The sequence below is a fragment of the Corapipo altera genome, unplaced genomic scaffold (genome assembly GCF_003945725.1).
Source record: "Corapipo altera isolate COAL_440 unplaced genomic scaffold, ASM394572v1 0, whole genome shotgun sequence".
Classification (NCBI taxonomy): Eukaryota; Metazoa; Chordata; class Aves; order Passeriformes; family Pipridae; genus Corapipo; species Corapipo altera.
In genome coordinates, this window is record NW_020884872.1 from 70347696 (window position 1) to 70368812 (window position 21117).

General features: G+C 40.5%; 1 protein-coding gene across 7 annotated transcripts in view; it reads right to left on the minus strand.

Annotated features, from left to right (window-relative positions):
- MTUS2 (microtubule associated scaffold protein 2) overlaps positions 1-21117 on the minus strand; it is a 248111-nt gene that overhangs the window by 41979 nt on the left and 185015 nt on the right. For 6 of the 7 annotated variants that reach the window (XM_027651676.1, XM_027651659.1, XM_027651651.1 and 3 more), the window contains 2 exons: positions 14114-14215; positions 8769-8977 (listed from right to left, as the gene is read on the minus strand). In XM_027651676.1, coding sequence (XP_027507477.1) covers positions 8769-8977; positions 14114-14215 — 311 coding nt within the window. The remainder of the gene's footprint in view (positions 1-8768; positions 8978-14113; positions 14216-21117) is intronic. The other variant, XM_027651685.1, reaches the window with a different exon arrangement.

Below are 21117 nucleotides of genomic sequence, written 5' to 3' on the forward strand. Positions count from 1 at the left end.
GAGAGACAGAGTTATATCAGCAGAGCATTGTAGTTTAGGAATATGCCGTGGTGAGAGAATACAGTAAATAAGCTGGAGTCTTTCTACAAATGACATTTAAAAACACCTTTGGGGCAGGGGAAAGAAGACAGAACAATTTTTTTAAAATGCACCTAAAACTCAGTAACTTCTAGTATCTCATTTTAACTAAAGATAGGTGAAATTAAATTTTATATGAAACAGAAGATATTCCAAGACTATGGGAAAGAAGTTCAAGCATTATGGTCAATTGTATGGTACCTACACAGATATATGGCATATATCCAAATGTTCTATGCTTATTTCTAAATTAATTCTTTTAATGCATTTAGCCATTGCTTTGAGTGTGTTATGCTCCTTTGTAATGTGTTTGTTTTTAAGAATATCAGTTAGCAAAAGGTGAAAGCAAAAAAAAAGATCAGGCCAAATATCTGGAAGCCTGTACCAAATAAGGAGGTGATCTCTGTTTCTTTACAGTCAGAGCAGAAAGAAATCCTGAAACCATTTTCTTTTGCAACATGGACCCTACCGGAAATGCAGAGATACATGGACAATATCCAGTCCCTCATGAACATTTTCCTTCTACTTTCCAGGACAGAATAACTCTGCAGGCACTTACACCTATCAAGCGCATCTTTCCCTAACCTGTAAGTTATCTGCGAGTTGTTGTTGCCTCTCCAAAGGGCAGGGGGGGCTTTGTCTATCTGAAGATCTGCCTTGGTGCTTATCTCCTGCCTGGAGTTAAATGTGAGGCAGATTAAGGCAGATACCTCAACATTACACCTCAGCTGGATTCGATGATCTTTTCCAACCTAAATGATTCTATGAATCCATTCAATCATCTGCTACATATATATATGTCTATAAAGGTATCTTAGCTTTCCTCTACAAGGACTAGTGATTAGTGAGCTTAATGGACAAGATGTTGTGTTTATATTTGTGATAAATGCACTAAATTGCAGTTTTACTTTGGCCTCTTTACTTTAGCAGTAGCATTCAATATATACATGCTCCTTTTTTAGGTCTTTCCAAACAGAGTTCTCTACACTATATATACCAAGGTCACTTTTCTCAAGAAAAAAACAAGGAAGAAATGTAGCCTTTTTTCCTTCGCAGATGAAATCAGAGTGTGGCAATAAGAACAGTTGTGGAGCCTGTCTGCCTGGGAGGCAGCCATCAGCCCAGCGGTGCTGCTGAGGACATGTACTGCTGTTCATTTCTGCAACTGCCCAGAGACACGTGCTGTGCCACAGGAAACACTGCCAAGGGCAGATGGGACGAACTTGTGTGGGATGTAAAATATTCATCACACCTGCTTGGTGCAAATGAACATGAACAGTGGGAATATCCCTGTCTGCAGAAAGGAAACTACTCGCTGGGCTCTCTTTTACAGCTCACAGAGCTGCATACACACAACCATTTCTATCTCTGCACCACCCAGTGTATGTGGGACTCCTTGGCTGCCCTCACATTGCACTTAGGTGATGCAGTCAGGTCATCTCACTGTCTGGTCCTTCTCCCTTGGTGCCTGTAACTGTGACCCTGCTGGTGATTCCAGACACTGTGATCTCCAGCGTTATCCCTTATACAGTCACTGAAAACACGTCTTCCCAGAGGATACATGAAAAGCAGACCAGACCATACATGTGTGCTTGTGTGCATGCAGATGTATGTAACCATGCACACAAACACATGACTATCTCCTCATGTGAGAGGAGATAGAAATCCCCTAATAAACTAAACATAGGGTAATCTCCTGACTCAGTCACTTTGACTCCCCACTTTTAACTGGGCTATTGCCTATTTAGGTGTTAAGCACTCCAGGACTGCAACATCATCTTTATGTCATCTGTAAAATGTCTAGCACTCTGTTGGGATAACTGCAGGATAACAAAAATTTTAATGTCTTGATTTCTAACGTGAACATTATCTGAAGCTCAAAAAAGAGGAATACATTAAGTCAGCCAAGTAGTATCTGTTTTCAACACACCCAGTTCAATCCAGACATCCTTTTGTGACTTGTTCTGTGTAACTTGATTAAACAAAAGCTAATGTTAACTTAAACAGGTTGTACTGCACTGACAATAAGAAGGTAGAGATTGATTTTTCAAGTGAAGCTAGACTTTATGTTTTGTGATGGCTAAAACCATATTATTTCTACAATTAAAAAGCTGGCACATCATTGGTTTGATGGACATTTAGAATTGACAGACCTTTGTTATAGATTGTTCCTCTTACTAGACTGTAGAAGAAGTAAAATAACTTGAAAAAACTTCAGTTCTACTGCATTGATCATTATTGCTAATATTATTATGATGCCTATACACATCATTATGGGACATGCCACTTTGCCCTGAGGGAATGTATCTGTGGCAAAATGCAGACACCTCGAGTTCAAAACATATCTTTTGGAATATTTTGGTATCAACAGATCAAAGTCATGGCTTTAACAAACCCTGCCCAGATGAATATTGGATTTCTTTGGATGGGCAACATGATGATTACAGGGCTTTTTTTTCCAGTAAGCACAAGCACGCTGGACTACTGATGGGGTCGCAGCTGAGCATCTATCTCTGATAGAGATTCTCACATTGTCCTCTGGCCTGGAGAAAACAAACAATTGAACTCCCAAGCTTCCTGTGGCAGAAACAAAGGCCAAAGCTAATAACAGGTTGGAAAGTGAGTAGCTATTCAGCAACTCATGGTGTCGATGTTACCTGAGAATGGCATGACCATTGTTGCTTGAAAAGAACAGGATCCTTAACTACGCATTTCCACTGACTCCTTTGCTGAACTCAAAGAACAGCCTAAAAACACTGTGATTTGGGTTTTGTCTGTCCCCTGCATGAACAGAGGCCACAATAGCACTGGACTGTATTAATCATCACTACTTTTCACTCCACTCCAAATGTGTTGCCAAATCCCTCAAGCCCACCAGAAGACATTTATCCTTCTTGGAGGCTGACATCATCACAAGAGCCACTCCTAATTCTTATTCTAATTTTTTCCTCTGAATGCAGCATGAAATCAAAGCTGTGAAAGTCAGTTGCTTATGCAGAGATCAATAATACAAACAAAGGGAGAAAATAAGTTCACTTTTACTTGATGCTTGGCAAACACTTTAAATACATTTCTCCTCAAGGACAACATGTAAATAAAGAGCTCTTTAATTTTTAATGGCCATTTAAAACCTCTTCAATAGGAGTGCTAAAATGCCTGGGGCTTTTTCTTTTTTGTCTCAAAATTTGAAATATTTATGTGTAACTAACAAAATTCTTCTCCAGGGAAGGGATACAAACATACTCTAATTTTGGGTGTTGTTTCAAAACAAGGCCATGTAACTATACCAGTGCTTCCCACGCAAGCATATTCTTCCACCTCCCAAAACCAAAATTTGTGCTATTTGTTGCAGCAATATCTGTGAGAAGGCCACTGAAGACAGAGGGAGAAGTCAAGAGTCCCCTACACTTTTTTTCTTCTGTTTTGCAGGGACTGTCCATGCTGTCTGGAAGCAGTGTAATGTTCAGTTATCCAGAGGATAAGGAGAAGAAAGATATTTTAGGGGCTTTAAGGTTTCTATGCCTTACCTACTCACTGCTTGTATTTTAGCATCCATAGCAAATAATCAGGGGCCTGCAAAAGGTAATTTCCTTCATTTCACAAACCCTGATCCATTCCTTGGTTAGACTGACCATGTGTGAGTGGCCTGCATGTCCCACAGAAGCTGCATTACAGAGTCTCCATTATAAGGTTTGCAAGTAAAGGAGAACTTCTGGATTCTTACCCCTCTGTTTTACCATAACTAGTAGCCCCCAATACCAAATCTTGTGATTTTCTCCTTAAAAAGTAGTTTAGAAAGCTCTAAATGATGACAAAGCTTCTAATTTTTTTCCTCCCAAATAAAAAAAGTGTTTTGTTTTTCTCACAATAAAATGAGTTTGATTCATGCCCTTAAACTTTTAGTGTTCGATGAGTCCAATGTGTCTGTTTTCCAAGATACAGAGTGAAAATAGTGATATGCTCTGACTGCTCTGATCTCCAGCAGGAGCAATGAAAAGACTGAACTTGCTCAATACAGAACATCTAGCCAAGATGTAATCGTAAGGAGGAAGAGTGGCACTTTTCTAAGGACTATTCTTGGGAAAGCAGTACCCCTGAAAGCTAGAAGGTCAACCTTTCTGGCAAGTGCTGACTTCTTACCACTGTGCCACCATGAGGCACAAACAACAGATATATTTCTCCTAAACTTCTGAGACAGTTGTGAAAACAAACCATTTTCAGCTCAGCCTGAGATAATCACTTGAAATGTTAGCCCAAATTAATGTTTTGGAGGTAATAGTGGGAAGTGCCAAGTAACTTATAAATAGTGCGACCAATTTTGCCTCTAGCACAAGGGGTCATTAGCATTTGGCCAAGGAGGTTATATGAGATTGGGTGGCATACTGTCCATTCACAGGACAGAAACATTACTCTGAAAAAGACACACAAGCACACATCTATCTGTTATTCAAATGAGGGGAAAGGTTTTCCTTGTCCATCCTAAATTTTGCAGGACATTGCTACGTGCGTTTACTTGTCTGTAAGATGTGTATTGTACACTCACTCAAAAGTAACTCACGCTTAGATGTGGACACAAAAACACACACCGGTTACCAGTGACACACCTTTCCCAGTGCTGGTAGACACAAAGTTCTGGAATGCCATCAAGTCCCGCAGTGTTGTCCCAACTCTTGTTCGGGACATTTGTCTGGTTACTCAGTTGATCTGACTGACCTCAAGTACTGAGGTCTGTCCTGAGCAGTTTCTCCCTCATGATGAAAACTGCAGCATGAGGCCACGCTGCAGGTCTGGAAACTCCTTCATGCCCAAGCAGAGCATAGGACAGACTACCTCAGAGTAACCCTTTCCCTTATCTGTGCTTACCCTTGGGATCTGCAGCTCAGAAAGTATCCCTTCCCCCACACGCACTGTAGCTCTGGAGTTCTACTCTAAAATTTCAGAGGTAGAACTTGCTATTGGGACTCCACTTTTTGACTGCTTGGATTGGCAGAGAGCCATTAGCCCAGTTTCCAGGGCCTTGGTGCACTTTGGCCATGACAACCCTCAGCACAAACATGTCTTCTATCAGTGTACTAGTGTCACTTTAGAGACACTAAAGTGGATTTTTATTCTCTCCCTAGGTATGTCTGGAAGGATTTTTCCTCTAGAATTTGTCACTTTGGGTTACTGTCCTTTAGGTGGCACTATTACCACTTCCAAGAGGGATCACTGCTGGATATGTTGCTGAACAGGACTTGAAACTGGGCCAGGACTGTCACTGACACTGGGCTAACAAGCCAGAGCAGGCCATGACCGACTCCAATCAGGGGGAGCCCTTCGAGATATTTGCTCTAAAAAATCTTCATAGTATCACTTCAGCTTCTGACAGTTCACTTTGGAGAACACCTTACAGCACAAGGGTTGTATTGGAACGATGAACATCTGACATTAAGGATAAAGTTAATTTACTCCCCTTCAGAATAAATTTGAAGCAGTTCTCAAAGTCAACAAGAGTCATATGTGCACATATGAAGGTTTTAAACCATCTGCTAATGACATAATAATTAAAAGCCATGCTCTCTACCAGCACTGCAACCATTATTTTTCATAATTTGCTAAATGTTTATGTCAGAACCACTGTTTTAATTTTTTTGCATCTACTGCCTCAGTTATCACCTGCTTAGGTTGCCTAGGCTTTTCCTGAATATAGCAAATTGGTTTAGCTGGTATTTAAAGGGTCTGTATTAAATATTGCTACGTGTTGTGCACTTCTTGATGTCAATCAAATGAATCTTGTCCATTAAGAACATTTTCAACTAAGAAAGAGAGATGATTCCAGGATATTATTCAACAGTAGTCCGAAACAGCCAGAAAACAAATCCAACAAAACTCAAAGAAAATGGTCATGTAATCTGAAGGTTGCTACAACAAGTGCCTAAAATTGGAAAGCTCTCAAAGAAGCTGCTAGTGTGGTTCAACACTCTTTATTACATACGGACACTCTCTTTCTTCAGCTAAACATGTCTGTTGGACATGTTTATTGGACATGTCTGTTGCATTGGAGCTTTCCCCAGCTTTGAAGAGGGAACAGGAACAATGTGAGTGAGACAAGAGAGCCACGGCCATGGGCAGACTCCTACCTGCATGCAAAACACTGGTCCTTGGAATTTTTCTAGGATTCAATGCTGTTCTCGCTGGCTCAGAGCACATTTTCTAACAGAATTTAAGTTTTGGACATTGTTATGGTGTGGGGTAAGGAGAGAGAGAGAGATACTAAAATTTGAACACAGGAGACTAAAAGCCTAAAAGACACTCCCTAGTACCAAAATAGGATTGGGCCCTCTGCTGAACAGAGTGGAACTCCAGTTTGACAAATCAACCCCAAACTTCTCTGGAATAAGGTCACACCTTTTTCCTAAATGAGTATTTTTCCTTTCCCAAACCACAGTTCCACTCAGATCTCAACCATTTTGCCTGCAGGTTTCTCAGAAACACACACAATTGTTATTATTTTTATAGTGTAAGAAGTTTTTTTCCCATGCTGCCCTAACTCAAAGCCAGCTATCACGCTTTTGTTCAAGCTTTCAAACAATAATGTCATCTCAGAAAATGTCTACAGATCGTATTTTCTAATGACACTCAAAAACTTGGGAGTTTGTGTCTATGTTGCAAGACAGCCAACTGCTCAGTTACACAACTACTTGAGTAGTCCCAGATTGTCCCATTACATGTAGGCTCTCAACTTTAGCAGCAGTCTCAAGCCTCCCTGGAAGTCTCAGACAAGACACGCAAGCACCTCAAGCAGAAACTCAGACCTTTGGTTCTTTAAGTAGTCTTTTCAAAGTGCTCACTTGCCTGCATGCACTAGAAATGGAGGCTAAAGCAGCCATACTGCTAACTTAGGCACCACATCTGGGCTCCTGATGGAGAACTGGTAGGCTCACTGTGCCTGTACGTCTCCTCACCCAGGGAAGCCTGTGTTGTCTTTGCCTGGGAGAGGTCTGAAATTCCACAGGTGTATTATTTTTCACCTCCAGGCACTCAAGAGAGGCACTACTGCAATCCCGAGCTGACCTGATAGCACAAAGTACAAAGGAGTTGGGAACATGAGGCACAGGTATGCTTGGCCAGGAAAGATCCCTAAGTTGTTCAGTTCAGGAGGCATTCTCAGGACAGATATAACATGCACCAACAGAATGAGAGTCATCTCAAAGCTCAGTTGCAGCAGCTGTTCTCATTTAAAGCATATCCAGAGGAGATGAAGAAAATATACCCAAGCTTCCAGAATTCCTTTAACAAATTGTGAATGAGGCATGTGATGAAAAATGTCTCCCTAGTGGGCAATGCATAGACAAAGATGAGCAGACAGTGCCTTTTTCTGTTTCCCTCTGATTTAAACAAGGATTAATACTCCACAGTCAGCTAAAAAAAAAAAAAAAGGTTAGAAATGCCCAACAAGTCCAGAAATGTCAAGCCTAAAGAAAAATAGAGGCAGAAGATCTCCTGGGAAGTTATTTAAAATATTTAGGACATTTTAAGAAGTCCCTGTTTTTTTCAGTTGAGTGAAGCTCCCCCTGGCAAGAACAGCTCCTACTTAGGGAACAATGTGAACTGCGGTTGTTTTTTCAAAGGTAACCTTTCCCACAAATATAAAAAAAAAAACAAACTAAATAAAATATTTCAGAATTTGTAAAGACTGACTGAATCTGAGTTTTGTTTTCTTGGTTTTCTTTCTATCATTTAACACAAAGTTCATTCTTGTTTCTTCCAGAAGTAGACAAAAAGGCAACCAAGGATATTATCCGAATCTTGAGTCCTACCATTGGTGATTTTCTCAGTTTTTACAAAGTAGCTGGGACATCAGCTTAACCTGGGATGGTATAAAATACATGGGCATCGTGTGAACCAGGCCTGGACCTTACAGTCCAGCTACATTTCCCACTAAACAGCTTTTGAAACAAGCAAGACCCACAAGTCTTTCATGGTTGCATTTGTGATCTTAAAATGTATTCATTTTGACTTGAGTTTAGTTAATAAATAAGCTTTGCTAATTACCGACAACATTTTCTTTATTTTCTCTATACCTAAGGAGTGTAATCTCTAAATGCTGAGATAATGTTATTCTAACCTCTCCAGGAATTGGCAACTAACAGAGACACTCTGTCTGATCCAAGGGGAATGGGAAGAGTAGATAACTTTTCAGAGAAAGAAAATTGTTTCCTTCATCTAACACCTTTGGTTGACTAAATGCATGGATTGTTTTTGCAGTTGCTCACAAGTGTCAATATCTCAGTTACACTTTCTATGTACTTCTGTACTGGTCAGAGACTGAGACTTCGCTCTTAAAAACATCCTGAAGCCCCTCCATGCTTGTGACAAATACTTCAGTCAAAATTCTTCCTTTTCCAAGTTCCTGAACTTTTAATTTCAAATTTATGGAATCAAATTATTCAACCTAAACATAATTACTTTGGCCACCCAAATCCCAAGCTTGGTGACTTGACAAAGGTGCCAGATTCCCTTTGCCTTTGCAGATTTTCCTTCCACGATTCTATGAAATTTTAATTCCCTTTTCATAATAACCGTTGCAAAGAAATTACATGCTTTGGTCCCAAGAACAATTTTTCAGTGACTGCGGAATAACTTTGGGCAAGGGATAGATGTAAAGGCGAAGTATCTTTTCAGTGGTAAGGAGTACCCATTGCACTTACCTGCCTGAAAAAGTACTGTGTTGTTATAGCAAAGACATCAAAGCCACAGCTGGCCCTTTTAAGCTCATCTTGAATATTAATTAGTTGCCGGGACTGCTCATCACACTTTTCCTTCAATCTCTGAATGAACTGCTTTTCAGTGTCTCGACCATCTCCTGGTTTGGGGGAGAACCCATTCTTTGGGGTGGTTGGCCTTTGCTTGGGATGTCCTACAAAGGAGAGAAGAAAAGACCATTCAGGTCACTTACTTATATGTATAGACATGACCCTTATATATTTTTAAGGTCTTTGGGACTTATCCCTACAAAAGCAAAAATGGTCTGTAGCACTCACACAGAACTTTGAGACTTTCAAAAAAAGCAAGAACACAGTGGCTAGAGGCCAAAGCTCAAAGCTTTTTAGCAGTCATATCACCTCAGGCTCTGAGCCTGAAGGTCTTGTACAAGTTGGGAAGAGCTGTCCTAAGAGTGTATCACCAAGAACTGACGTTAGAGGAAGGAATCACCTCACCTGTGTTAGACATCTACAAGAACAGAGGTCTGCATCTTGATGTGCAATGCTGGATTCTCTTAAATGGTAGTGAGAGAAATGGGCACTTCCAGGTCAAGATTCCCTTTATCTTATTGTGGATGTGAAAAACAGCTATGTGACATTTATACTCTGCATATGATTTCTTTGTCCACCTGAACCCCATGCTTGGTGACTTGACAGAGGTGCCAGTTTTCCTTTGCCTTTGTAGATTTCCTTTTGCCTCCAAATAGGTCAATGAGGAACCGGAGCTGTCCCTCCCTGAATGCAAACACAGCATGGGTTGCTTGCTATTGGAATATCACAGTTTTTTTTTATCAACAATACTGCAGTCTACCTTGACAGTTCCCCTTGCTCTCACCCTTACAACACATCTAAAGTTGCAGCATTTAACAGATGTGTATGCAAGTGCCACCATGTACTGTGTAAGGCTGATGAGTTACATCACTGGCTCTGCATGGCTGCTCTCTCTGCATCATTGGTCACACCAGAATCACTATATGGTGTGCCAGAAGAAATAGACCCAGACTCTGGCTCCTCTGATGTGCTCCAAGTCGGCTTGAAGCAAGCCCGATCCTGTACAAATGTCTGAAAGCACTAGTGTAGCTTGTGTTTAGGATATCAGCTCAAATACAGTGCCACATTCACCTGAATTGCACAAGAACTAAAGCTTGCTCATGGTAAGCCACTGAAGGGCAGTGAGGCTTTTTTCCTACGTTCATATCCTGCTTGAGTCAGCTATCAGTTTCTCTGGATATACTCAGTTATGAGGATGAAGCAAGAAGAGGCAGTGTCCTGGTAGTGTCAGCCTGCTCAAGCCAGTGCTCGGACAATCTGTTTTGTCTTTACCTTTCCAGCTTTCTGAGAACTCTCCTCTGTAAACATTTATGGCCAGCTGGACATCACCTTTGCACAGCCTACTGATTTTTTTTTTTTTTTTTGCTACCCTCGGTCTCTTCTCAGCTGATATACTCTTTAACTCACTCCTGAATACTGGCCAGGAATCTCTGCCTCTCTTCCACAGATCCTCCCATTAGTGTCCAGCTGTTAGTCTAGGAACTAAAGTCAGTAAGAAAGGGGGAGAAAATAAGAGTCAGACACCTTAGTCCCACATGTTACTAGAGATGATGGGCATGGGTCTGTAACATTTCTGTGTTAGCAGAAAGGGTCAGGTATGCAAGAATATGGAAAAAAAACCCCAACAGTTTGTAGTTTTACAGTCTGGTAGAATACAGTTCCTGAAAAACAATACAGAAACAATGTCTCCAGCCAGTCTTCAGCAATGAATGTAATAGGAGACAGTCTTCTGCTGTGGATACTACCTACGCCTTTCCCAAAAACCTGAAGAATCTTTCCACAAAGATGCCTCTGATGGTATGATTCTGAGCCAATTTGTAAAGCGGAGTATTGTTCCAGAGGTAATTTTGTCAGATGTGCTTTAGACCTTTTAGATCTTTAAGACCGTGGCCTAAGTGTGCAAATGGATCCTTAGGGTAATTTTACTAGATGAGGCAGGGAAACAGTATGGCTTTGACAGAGCAATACCCCAGGAACTTATTCCCACTTTTTCAGGTCCTCAGCTTGTGTGGAGCTATTGGGAGCATATCTTCCAACTTGCCCAACTATATCCTGGCTCCAGGCTAAGCTTACAGGGATCTAGCTCCAGCAGAGATGCTGCCTCATGTCTCCAACTATCTCATGGTACAACTGCAAAGAGCTACAAGTGCAAAACAAACTTTGAAACTCTTTGTGTCCATGACTCGAATTCGCAAAAAAAGAATACCAGGTTTCGCAACATGTAGAGGCTAGTGTCATGTTGTTGCAAGACCTAAGTAGTACAATACAAGGAGTTTCTGTCGTTAAGTGAGTTCAGCCAGAGAGTTCAACTATTGCCCTTTATCCATTTTTTTGTCAGTTAAACCCTGTGAATATTTTTTTGCAGGAACGGTATTTTCTTACAGATTCTTCTGTTCATGTCAAAGGGCTCTTAACTGGGCAGTAGGTAATATCGCAAAATAAGAAATTCATAAAGCCAACACCCATAAATATCTGTCTTTTTAGAATAAAAATCTTGGGTAGTTTAAGCAGTACAGTGATGTTACAACAGAAAGCTTAGGGAGAAGCGTAGAGGAAAGTCCTTGAAATCAGTCCAGTTTTAATTAAAACAGAAACCGATCAGGTTGTTTTGTCTTATATCTTTCTAGCCTTCCTGTTCACTGGAAGATTTGAAGTGCACATCTCTGTGTTGTCCTTGTCAGTATTATAAGCTGTCCTTCTAAATTAAACAGTGCTATTCTCCTCAGGGATAAATCTGAATTTCTCGGTTCATTTGGGTCTGAAAGGCAGCTTACTAAGCTTATTCTGCCATTGATGTCTCTGTTCTGTTGCTCTGAACAAAACAGGGTATATATTAATGATGCTGGCCCTGATCCTGAATGTCCTTTTTGCTGATGGTGGGACCAGGGGGGCAGACCCAGTGTACACTGAAATCACTGAACCTCTTTGATCTGCTTCAAAACTCCCAAGTCTTTTTTATCTACCTGAGTGTTTGAACCAAGAAGACATAACAAGTCTATACTCATAATTAATACAGTCCATGAGGATTTAGATGGGGAATGCAATTTATTTGCCTTTTAACTGTCCAATTTCTGACATTCTGGTAAGGAAAGTGAGCAAATTACTTTGAAACAATTAATATCAATCAGCCTGTACAATGACAGACGACCAGAAAAAGGTAGCACTGTCCTAAAATGGAGTGGAAGGAGAGCACCTGCATCTAGGGACACCTGCTCCTAGACAAAGATTTCAGAGGTGGTAATGCATCAATAGATAAAATTGAGATCCCTAAAAGTCTCTGCATCTCAAAACTCCCTTGCAAGTCTTCAGGAGGACTGATTCAAATCCTAAAGATTAGATTTGAGCCTAAAAAAAGGTGTATGACAGTCAAAAACCAGCACTAATTAAAAGGAACTGAATGTGAGGACACCAGTAACAGAGGAAAAACAACCTAAAAACAGCACTCAGAAATTTTAGAGCCTGCTCATGGCCAGATGTAGCTGTGGTGGAGTTACCTGTGAGAAACATGCTCTCTCATCAAAACGTGTAAACGATGCAGGAGTTTGTGATCCTGATGGAGGAAAGCCTGTGTTACTGCCCTTGGCACTAGCTACACTCACTCTGTTCAATGGCTGCTTTGACTATTTTTGAAATTGTTAAGTAGGTGAAAAAACTGTCTGTCTTTATTGCTTTGTTATTGCTGTTGTTATTTTAAAGAATGCCAAAGGCTACTCTAGAAAAATAAGTGAAGATGAGGTTTATTATCCTACTTGATTCTTACAGTGATAAACATCTTTAGACTGTCTTAATTTCAGACAATCAAGCTGAACAAATTCTAAATCAGTCTGATGGATAGAGGTCAGTTACTCAACCTCTCATGAGAATGAAGAAATCTTTGAGGCCTCATGAATTGGATACGCCAAAAATTTAAGCCTTGAAAATCATTAAGTCATCCGTGGAAATGCAGGTCTCCTTGACAAGACAAATACACAGTACAAATATGCTGCTCTTCCATTTTGCTTTTTAATTCTCAAAGAAGCAAATCAGCTGTGCTATAACATGCTGCTACAGCCACAATCAGTGCTGATGCTTAAACTGGACTCTGACCGTTACAAACACTGGTGAGGTTCTGGTCTGGCCTCTGCAACAGATTCTTCTCTGGATCTCTCTTGGTGATCTCATCAGGTGAAAAATAGTCTGTAAATTATATGATTCAGAGGACATCATTAAGTTCACCTTTTCACTCTAACATCTTTGTAAGGAGAAGAATTGTGGGTCCTGCTGGTGCCCAAGAAGATTAAATTTAACCTCCCATTTTCTTGATTTTGTCGGTTGAGAAGGAGAAGAATAGGGACTGAGTTTAGTAAACATGAAGAGACTCCTGATGCAAGTCATAGGAGTTGAAGAGCTGTTCTACATGCTTTATATTTTATGAAATAAAGCAACATGGGGTTCTACCCCAATAATTATATCTCACATATCATATAGCTGCAGAGATGACATTTTAAGTATCCAAGCAGAGTCTGAAAAATGAGGCAACAGAAGATAAACTTCAAGCACAATGAAATTAGTGGGACCATGCATGCTCATTTCAGAAGCATTTACATCAGCCAAAGACCAGCCTTACAAAAGCCTTTAGGCACCTTATACATTTGTCAGTGTACACTTAGACATAAAGAGAAACAAGTTATCCTCATTTTAGTAAACAAACAAAGGTATTATTCAGAAATGCTAAAACCATGTGGTTTGCCCAGTATTGAAGGGCAAATTGACAATGTCTCAACAGCACTTTGAAGGTTATTTCTATAGATAATCCCTTTTCCAATTATGTGTAGAAATAGCCCAGGAAATTTACTGCTTCTGCATAAAAGTAAGAGTAGATTCTGAGTAATATACTATCACTCCAGGCAATTGTGTGAGGTGTCTTATTTCACTATATCTATCTGTTCTCTTTTTATATATGAAAATTGTAATGATAAAAAAAAATTCTCATGCCCTTAAACATGTAATAGCAATAACTCTTTGTTTTGAAGTAGAGACGATCGCATGGTTGTAACAAAGAAACAAAACTCTATTCAGCTCATGCATTGGTATGATAAAGCCTGCTGTACTCAAAGCCAGCTTTACGAACCTTGGACACAATCAAACCTCACTTAGCAATAGCAGGTCTCAGATCTGAGTGTGTTAACAAGAGATGCAAAGTCAACAAGTCTAAATCTTCCCTGAAGATTAGACTGCCCTGCTTTTGGGTTCATAAATACCTGGTGAATGGAGTTTTGTGGCTGTTACTGCTGATTTCTTAGGAGATGACACAGCTGGTCTGTTAGCATCCTGATCTTTTTGTACTTCTTTCTTCACACCTGCTTTAGAAAAAAAAATTAAAGGTAGAAAGATATCTGTTTTATAATTCTGTTCACAATTGTACAGAGCTACGTCACCGAGATACATACTAAAATGGCAAAATACAAGTATTTCTTCAATACACACTCTAGACTTCACACAGAATGATGCTACACAGCACTTCAGTGTTGGATGCCAACCTGCCACAGCTGCAAACACAGCTGCGTACATGTGGTTGAGCTGACATACACAGCACTAAAGAAGGACGAAAGAAGGCCTTACATACCACCTTAGTTTTTCAGTCATCTGCACAGTGACAAATGCCACTAAGGCACAAATAGCTACATGGGTAGCCCATCCTATCTTTTCTGAGTTCAATGCTCTGTCCCTTTACCTTGCTGTACATCCTTATTCTGGGCTGCAGGAGAAGCTGACTGAAGTTACCTGCAGGTCCCTGCTCTATCAAATTTTTCCAGGGTTAGGAAACTGCCTTTTCTGGTGACCAGCTTTCCCAAGACGGTCTCATATAGGCAGGAGATAGGCTTGAACCAGAAGCAGGTAGGACGTGTCAGAGCTGTGCTGGATGTGGCTGCCCAGACACAGGAGAGTGGGTTTCTCCCTGTGCAATAAGTCAGGCAGGAACAGACATGTGCAGCACATTCAGTGCACAAACCTACAAGACACTGTGCCAATTCGGGATTCAACAGGGCACGGAATTTTTCAGAGAGGCAAATCTGTCTGTTATTATTCCTTCTACCACTGGCGCTCTCTGGGTAGGGCCTCGGGAGGGTCTGTCAATTGTCAAAGTTATGCGGTCACTGACTGCCTCTTGTACCAGCGAGATACCACTTCATCTGAATGCCAGAGAGGCCACCCAAGCTCAGCTCACCCCTCCTGCCCACCCACAACTCCCATCAAAATAGCTGTGGGGATCATGCTGAGTGCAGTAATGTGAAGTCCTGCCCTGCTTGTTTGACCATGGTGTGACAGTCACAACCACAGTATTTCAAGCAGAAAACATTCATCAAGGAAGTAAGAAGAAAGAGCAATAAAAACCAACCCCCTGAGACATTAATGTATTTTCCTCTTTGCTTTCCTCTTTTTTACCATTATTGTTTATTGAAGGTTTAATTTTAGCCTGAAGGACTGTGTCACAGCCCCTAGATACACATGAAAAATAGAGAGATCTAAAGGCAAATGATTTGTCATAAAGGAAAAATAAAATTTGCTTTATTAATTTTCCCTTCTCTCATGAGTATGTTCACAGACATCTTACAGGAAAATGTCCCACAGAATCTGAAGTATCTGAAGCAGGAAAAACAAAATTGTATTTTCTTGGTGATGCCTGATGACAGTGGCAGTCCAAAAGCTAGCACTATCTTCCATTTTGTTTAATGTAAATGTGACCTATCTATTTCAGCAGTGGAAAAAGGTTATAATTTTATATGGGGATCATAATCTTCAGGGACACTTACTGGATTACTAGTTTTCTGCTCCCTCCAAAGCCACAGCTAGTCATAATTGCAGTATTAGGTTTATTTCTGATGCATCATTCACACTTCCACTTTGGTCTGCATCAGGACTTGCAAGCAGTGAGCTGCAGATGCAGCATTTGACATGCACCAGAAACTGAGCTTCATAATTTCCAGCATTTAATTGCAGAGTGCTACTGCAAAGAGCACATGCACCTGCACAAGCCTTGTGTCCAACTATTTGTGGGAGGGTGGCATGGGACAAGGTCTAAAACCCTCTTTGACTCTCTTCCACTGTTCATAGGCAAATCACACCATTAGTTGTCAGGGGCTGGTAAAGACTGAACTCTTCCTCATACCTTTACTTTTGTCCATCTCCATTTTCTCTGCTGTTTATAAAGTCAACTTGTTGATTCTCATTTGGGATTAATACTTCTCACAATGAAGTGACTGAAGATACAAATTACCGATGCCTGCCACCTATTTCACCGTACTTTACTACTGAGCAGGACATAAAATAAGTTTATGGCTGTGAAAGCAACCTGAGATGGGAGCTGTGAGACAAAACCAGAGCTTGTTTTATAAGGCATAGTTTATGTAGTTACAAATTCAAGCATTACTTTTTCATGGTAATGAGGCTTTGGCTTTTCTGTCACTTTCAAAACAAAAATATGATGCACAATTGGGCCATAGACTGAGCTCCTCCATAAATTTTGCTACGGCAAACACAGACAATGGTAAGGGAAAGTGTATGCTTTCCTTACGCTTTCAGCAGCAAAGGGTATGTAAATAATTAACTACTTTTGGTTTTGAGACATTTTCAATGGGAACACCTGAGGAATTTTTTCAGGCTCCCCCCACCCCCCAGCCTTAATCACAAAGCAAGGAACAATTCCCCAATTAGAGCTTGGTTGAAAGAAAACAGAGCAAAGTAGCAGAGTAGCCCAGAGAACACCACTGTTTTGCAGAGGGCAAGGCAGGGGCTGCGGAGAGCAGTGATAGTTGCACGTGGATAGAGATGGTGCTGACCAGCAGGGGCAGCTGCATGAGAGACATCAGCTTCAGAAGGTGGGAGATCAGCAGAGAGAAGGTGCAAATAGATATCTTGAAAAGGACAGATAAGTAGGATTAATAACAAGGAGGGGGAAATGAGGATAACTGCCCTCCTTCAGTTTACCAGACCAGGAGAGTTCCTAAGGTCTGGTAGGGCGGCAGTGCAATGACTGGGCAAGTGAGGAGGAGTTGTGCAGCAAGGGAAGAGCCAGTGCCCAGTACATTCTTGCTGGAAAAAGGCCAAGGAGAGGGACACATGGAGCTAATAATCATTCGACTTCTCCTTCATAAGTGGAAGGGCCCTGGTGTCCTCTGGCCCTCCTTAGAGGAGAGGGATTTAGAAAGCACACAGCAGGCAAAAGAAAGGATGGTCTGCAGGAGCAAACTGTTATCATTCTGCTAAACTCATCACCCACAGGGAAATTTTAGGGGAATAACCATCCCTAGCATCTGACCTCAAAGAAGAGCTTGTGTTGAACATTTTTCTAAAAATGGGGATTCTTCTTCTCTTGTCTTTTGAAACAATGGCTGTTAGTTGGTTAAAAGACAAACATTCAGAGAACATGTTGATTTCAAGTGAATCTCCTGCAGGGAAAATTAATGTTTAAATTACAATTATTTGGGCTTAGATTTTGTTATTTCACAGAAGTATAGAATTTCAGGTTTAAAAAATCTGAGAGAGAGTATTGGTGCAATGATCAGCATTATATGCAGGACCACAGGGTATAGCACAGCAAGAGGTTATATAGTCTGATCTTTTCTAGCTTGGAGTGCACTAGAAATAACTCAAAGGCTAAAATGCACATAAAAATCTGATGCTCCACAGTAACTCAGGAAACAAGACAAACATTTTAGTTGTTATTATAGGCCTGAATGCATGTAAAACCTCAAATAATACTCCATCAAATGTATTTTGAAATGTCAAAAGGTGTTGTGCATGCAATCATAAAATGAAATAAAAAATACAAAAAATGCAATTACAAGAGGAAATAAGGCATCATGAGTGTGTATTTCTTGAACTTGCACACTGTTTGAATTTTCTTCTAAATTCATCTTTTAAAATGTATATTAACTCTGATCTGGAAGAAAATTTATTTCAAACTCTTAGTGTTATTGCCCACAGACTTGAAATATGAAATTCCAATTAGCTCTGTGTTAAATGCCTGTATATTAGCTTTATTCCTTCTGGCTGCATACTCAGGGCTCTTAGTAGATAACGTCCCAGCAAAAAGTTCCTGGCAGAGCAAGAACTACCACTAACTTCCAGGCCTCCTGTAACAGCTTCCAAGGCTCTGCCAAACCCCTCCACTACAGGAGCTCATGCAGCAAGAAGTTGTCTCTCTGGCAGCCAGTAATCAAAGTCACAAACTATTAATTTTTACATGAATCTACATTCCATTTAAGGTTACCAATCTCCCAATATTTCATGTATTTTAAAAGCTATATTTGTGTAAAGAAATGGATATTTCAGGCCATAAGATAACTGTGAGCACAAATATTCGCTCATCTTGTCTACTAGTGTGCTTGTAGCATTTGCTTCTGAAAAATGCATCCAAATCTATAAAGGTACTTACATTTCCTAATTAAAACACACAGTTTGCTCCAAAAAAAACAGAAGGAGGAAATGCAAAATAATTAGAAATACAAGGCAAAACGTTCCAGAAATCACTTGGAAAAACTGCAGACAAACAAAGCCATTTCTCCATTCTCACAGCACTGCTGAATGCTAGTCTAGGAACCAGAGCAAAATACACTTTATCTGAGACATCTTCTCAAGTGCTGCTGCAGAATCAGCACTTGTATTTGCTTGTAGCTTTCTGAGTCTTCAAAAGCCAGTATGGTAGGACAGGCTTCAATTTGCTTTCACACTTCAGACTGAAAACATGCTAACAAATTGCACATTGAGTATTTATTCAAAACAAATCCTAACATGCTGTAGACATCATTAACAATTCAGTGGGACTGACTACATTCAGATGGATTCCAGCTGTTCTCAGGAGTATTTTATAAGTTAACTAATGCAGTCTGCAAGTTTAAAGAAAAGAAGGGTTTGCAGTCACTCATAGACAGACAGAGCCACTTTGAGCTTTCTTCTGCCCTTCCCCCTGATACCCACGACTAGTCATGTCCTTGGTGAGTAATAATGTATCTCTGCATGCATTGTTTGAGACAAAATGAGTAAAGCTGGAAATATGACGGATTCTGTAGAATATGAGCAGCCCAATTCTCTCTAGAGACTCTCTCCTTCCTGTGATCTATGAGACACTGAATAAATAAGTAGATGTAGAAGTAAGACTATGTATTTATTGAAGTAGAAACTGCTAACACTTGTGCTTTCAAATTTAAAGTCAATCTGATGAGAAAAAAAGGACAATTACTATTTCATTGTCTCATTTGAAAGTGATTGTTTTCCATCTTTTAAAAAGAAAAATCTGGTATTAAAAAAAAAAAAAAAGAAGGAAAAAACCCTCCTCACAAAATGAATCATTCTTTGCAATAGAAAATCTCAGGGTAATTCAGAACATCCAACCTTAGCTGAAGAGTTAAAACAACTACTCCTTCTCTTTCTGCCATTTTACATGGATCTCACGGCATGTTATTCTTCCTCACACAGCTGTGCTATGGCATGTTTTAGAGTGGTTCCCAGGACAGAGGTTGGCAGACTTGGAGCTGAATATCTCACTTTCAGCTGCAGTGTAGTGCTGCATATCCCAGTGTTCTGTACAGGAACAATGTGAACGTAACCCACTGGATAGTCCCTATTCAGCTTTTAAGGGAAAGTGTTTTCAAGGGGGAACAAAGCAGTAACAAACTCTTCTCCCTTTATCCCTGCAAGAGCACTGGTACTTAGTTTTCCCCACTCAGCTGACCTCAGTTGATCCTCTCCCTCCTGCTGACGTTGTTCTGTCTGGATTTTGCAGAAACTGATTAAAAGAAGGGCATTTTACACTACAAGCTTGCTGGTGAGAGATGTGATAACAGTGGTCTCCTACTTTTCATCTTGATCGATTGCATTTAACAACCTGCCCTGTTATATATAATTTACTGGTACTTGTAAAAGCACAGGGATTGACTGTGTGAGTTTTTTGAACAATGCTTTTGAATGTCTTTAATTTAATGGGCCAAGTAGAAAAAGGCTGCTCAAAATAACTCCTTATTGCTATTGTCATTGCATTCAAATGAAGATGTTTCTTATGGGAGATAACAGTCACTTCTCTGTGAGATAAACATTAAATAATAACCAAGTTGAAAGACATATGTCATAACATATATCCCGCCAAACCCACAACAAAGCATAGAAAATATAAAAATCCTTCATCTCTCTAATTTCATTGACAGTTGGGTGGCACGTCCAGCCTGGTGGACAGAATGGAGATCTGAAGCAAGCAGCAACATGGTGCTCAGAAATCTGGAGCTCAGAGCTGCATCAGTATCCTGAAGGCGAACCAAAGTTTCAAAAGACAGCAGATTTGAGATTCCAAGCTGGATTTTCTGTGGGTTTCTATGTTCTGAGAGAAGGATGTGGCTGAACAAGACCAGAGCAGGAAGGGATGAGGCCACAGATGAAACTGTCTTACATGAAGGGAATAAAAACTATGCAGAGCTGGTCCGATGTCAGCTACTTCTCAATCCCTTATACACAATGATTGACCCATACTTACTTTTTTTTTTTTTTTCCCAATTTGCATGCAGGCCCTGTTGTCTTTGTGGGAGCCAAGCACTCAGCTTCTCAGCACAGACCCACCCTTTAGCTCAAGATTTCTGGTCTTGGGTTACTTCTCCTGAATGTGCAGAAGTGGCCACAACACTATAAAACAACACATTTATTCACCCGTGGGCCTAAGATGTTCAGAGGACACAGGATTGCACCATCAGCTTTGTCAGAAGGACCTCTGAAGTCCTCTGTTCCAGCCTCCTGCTCAGAGTGGTTTGCATGACAGGGCTTTGTTCATCTAAGTTATAGGTATCTCTAATGATGGAGGATTCACCACCTCTGTAGACAATCTGCTTTGGTGTTTGACCACCTTCACAGGTGATCAAATTATAAGAATTTCCTGTGTTGCAACTTGTGTCTCTTGCCCTGTCAATCTGAACCTCTGAGAAGTCTCTGGCTTTCTTCTCTCTATATCTTCCCATTAAATAACTGAACACTGCAACAAGATCTTTGCCTCCTCTGAACAAGCCCAGCTCTCCCAGCCTCTCCTCCTGACCTGTCCAGTCATATGCCTCAGTCCCCTGAACATCTTGGTTATCCTCTGCTGCTCTCATTCCAAAATGTCTCACTGTTCTGGTTCTAGGATTCCCAAAGCTGGACACAGCTGTAGTGGCCACACAAGTCTTGAACAAAGAAGTAGGACCAATGATGCTGCAGGTCACACTTTTGTTAATGTAGCCCAGAG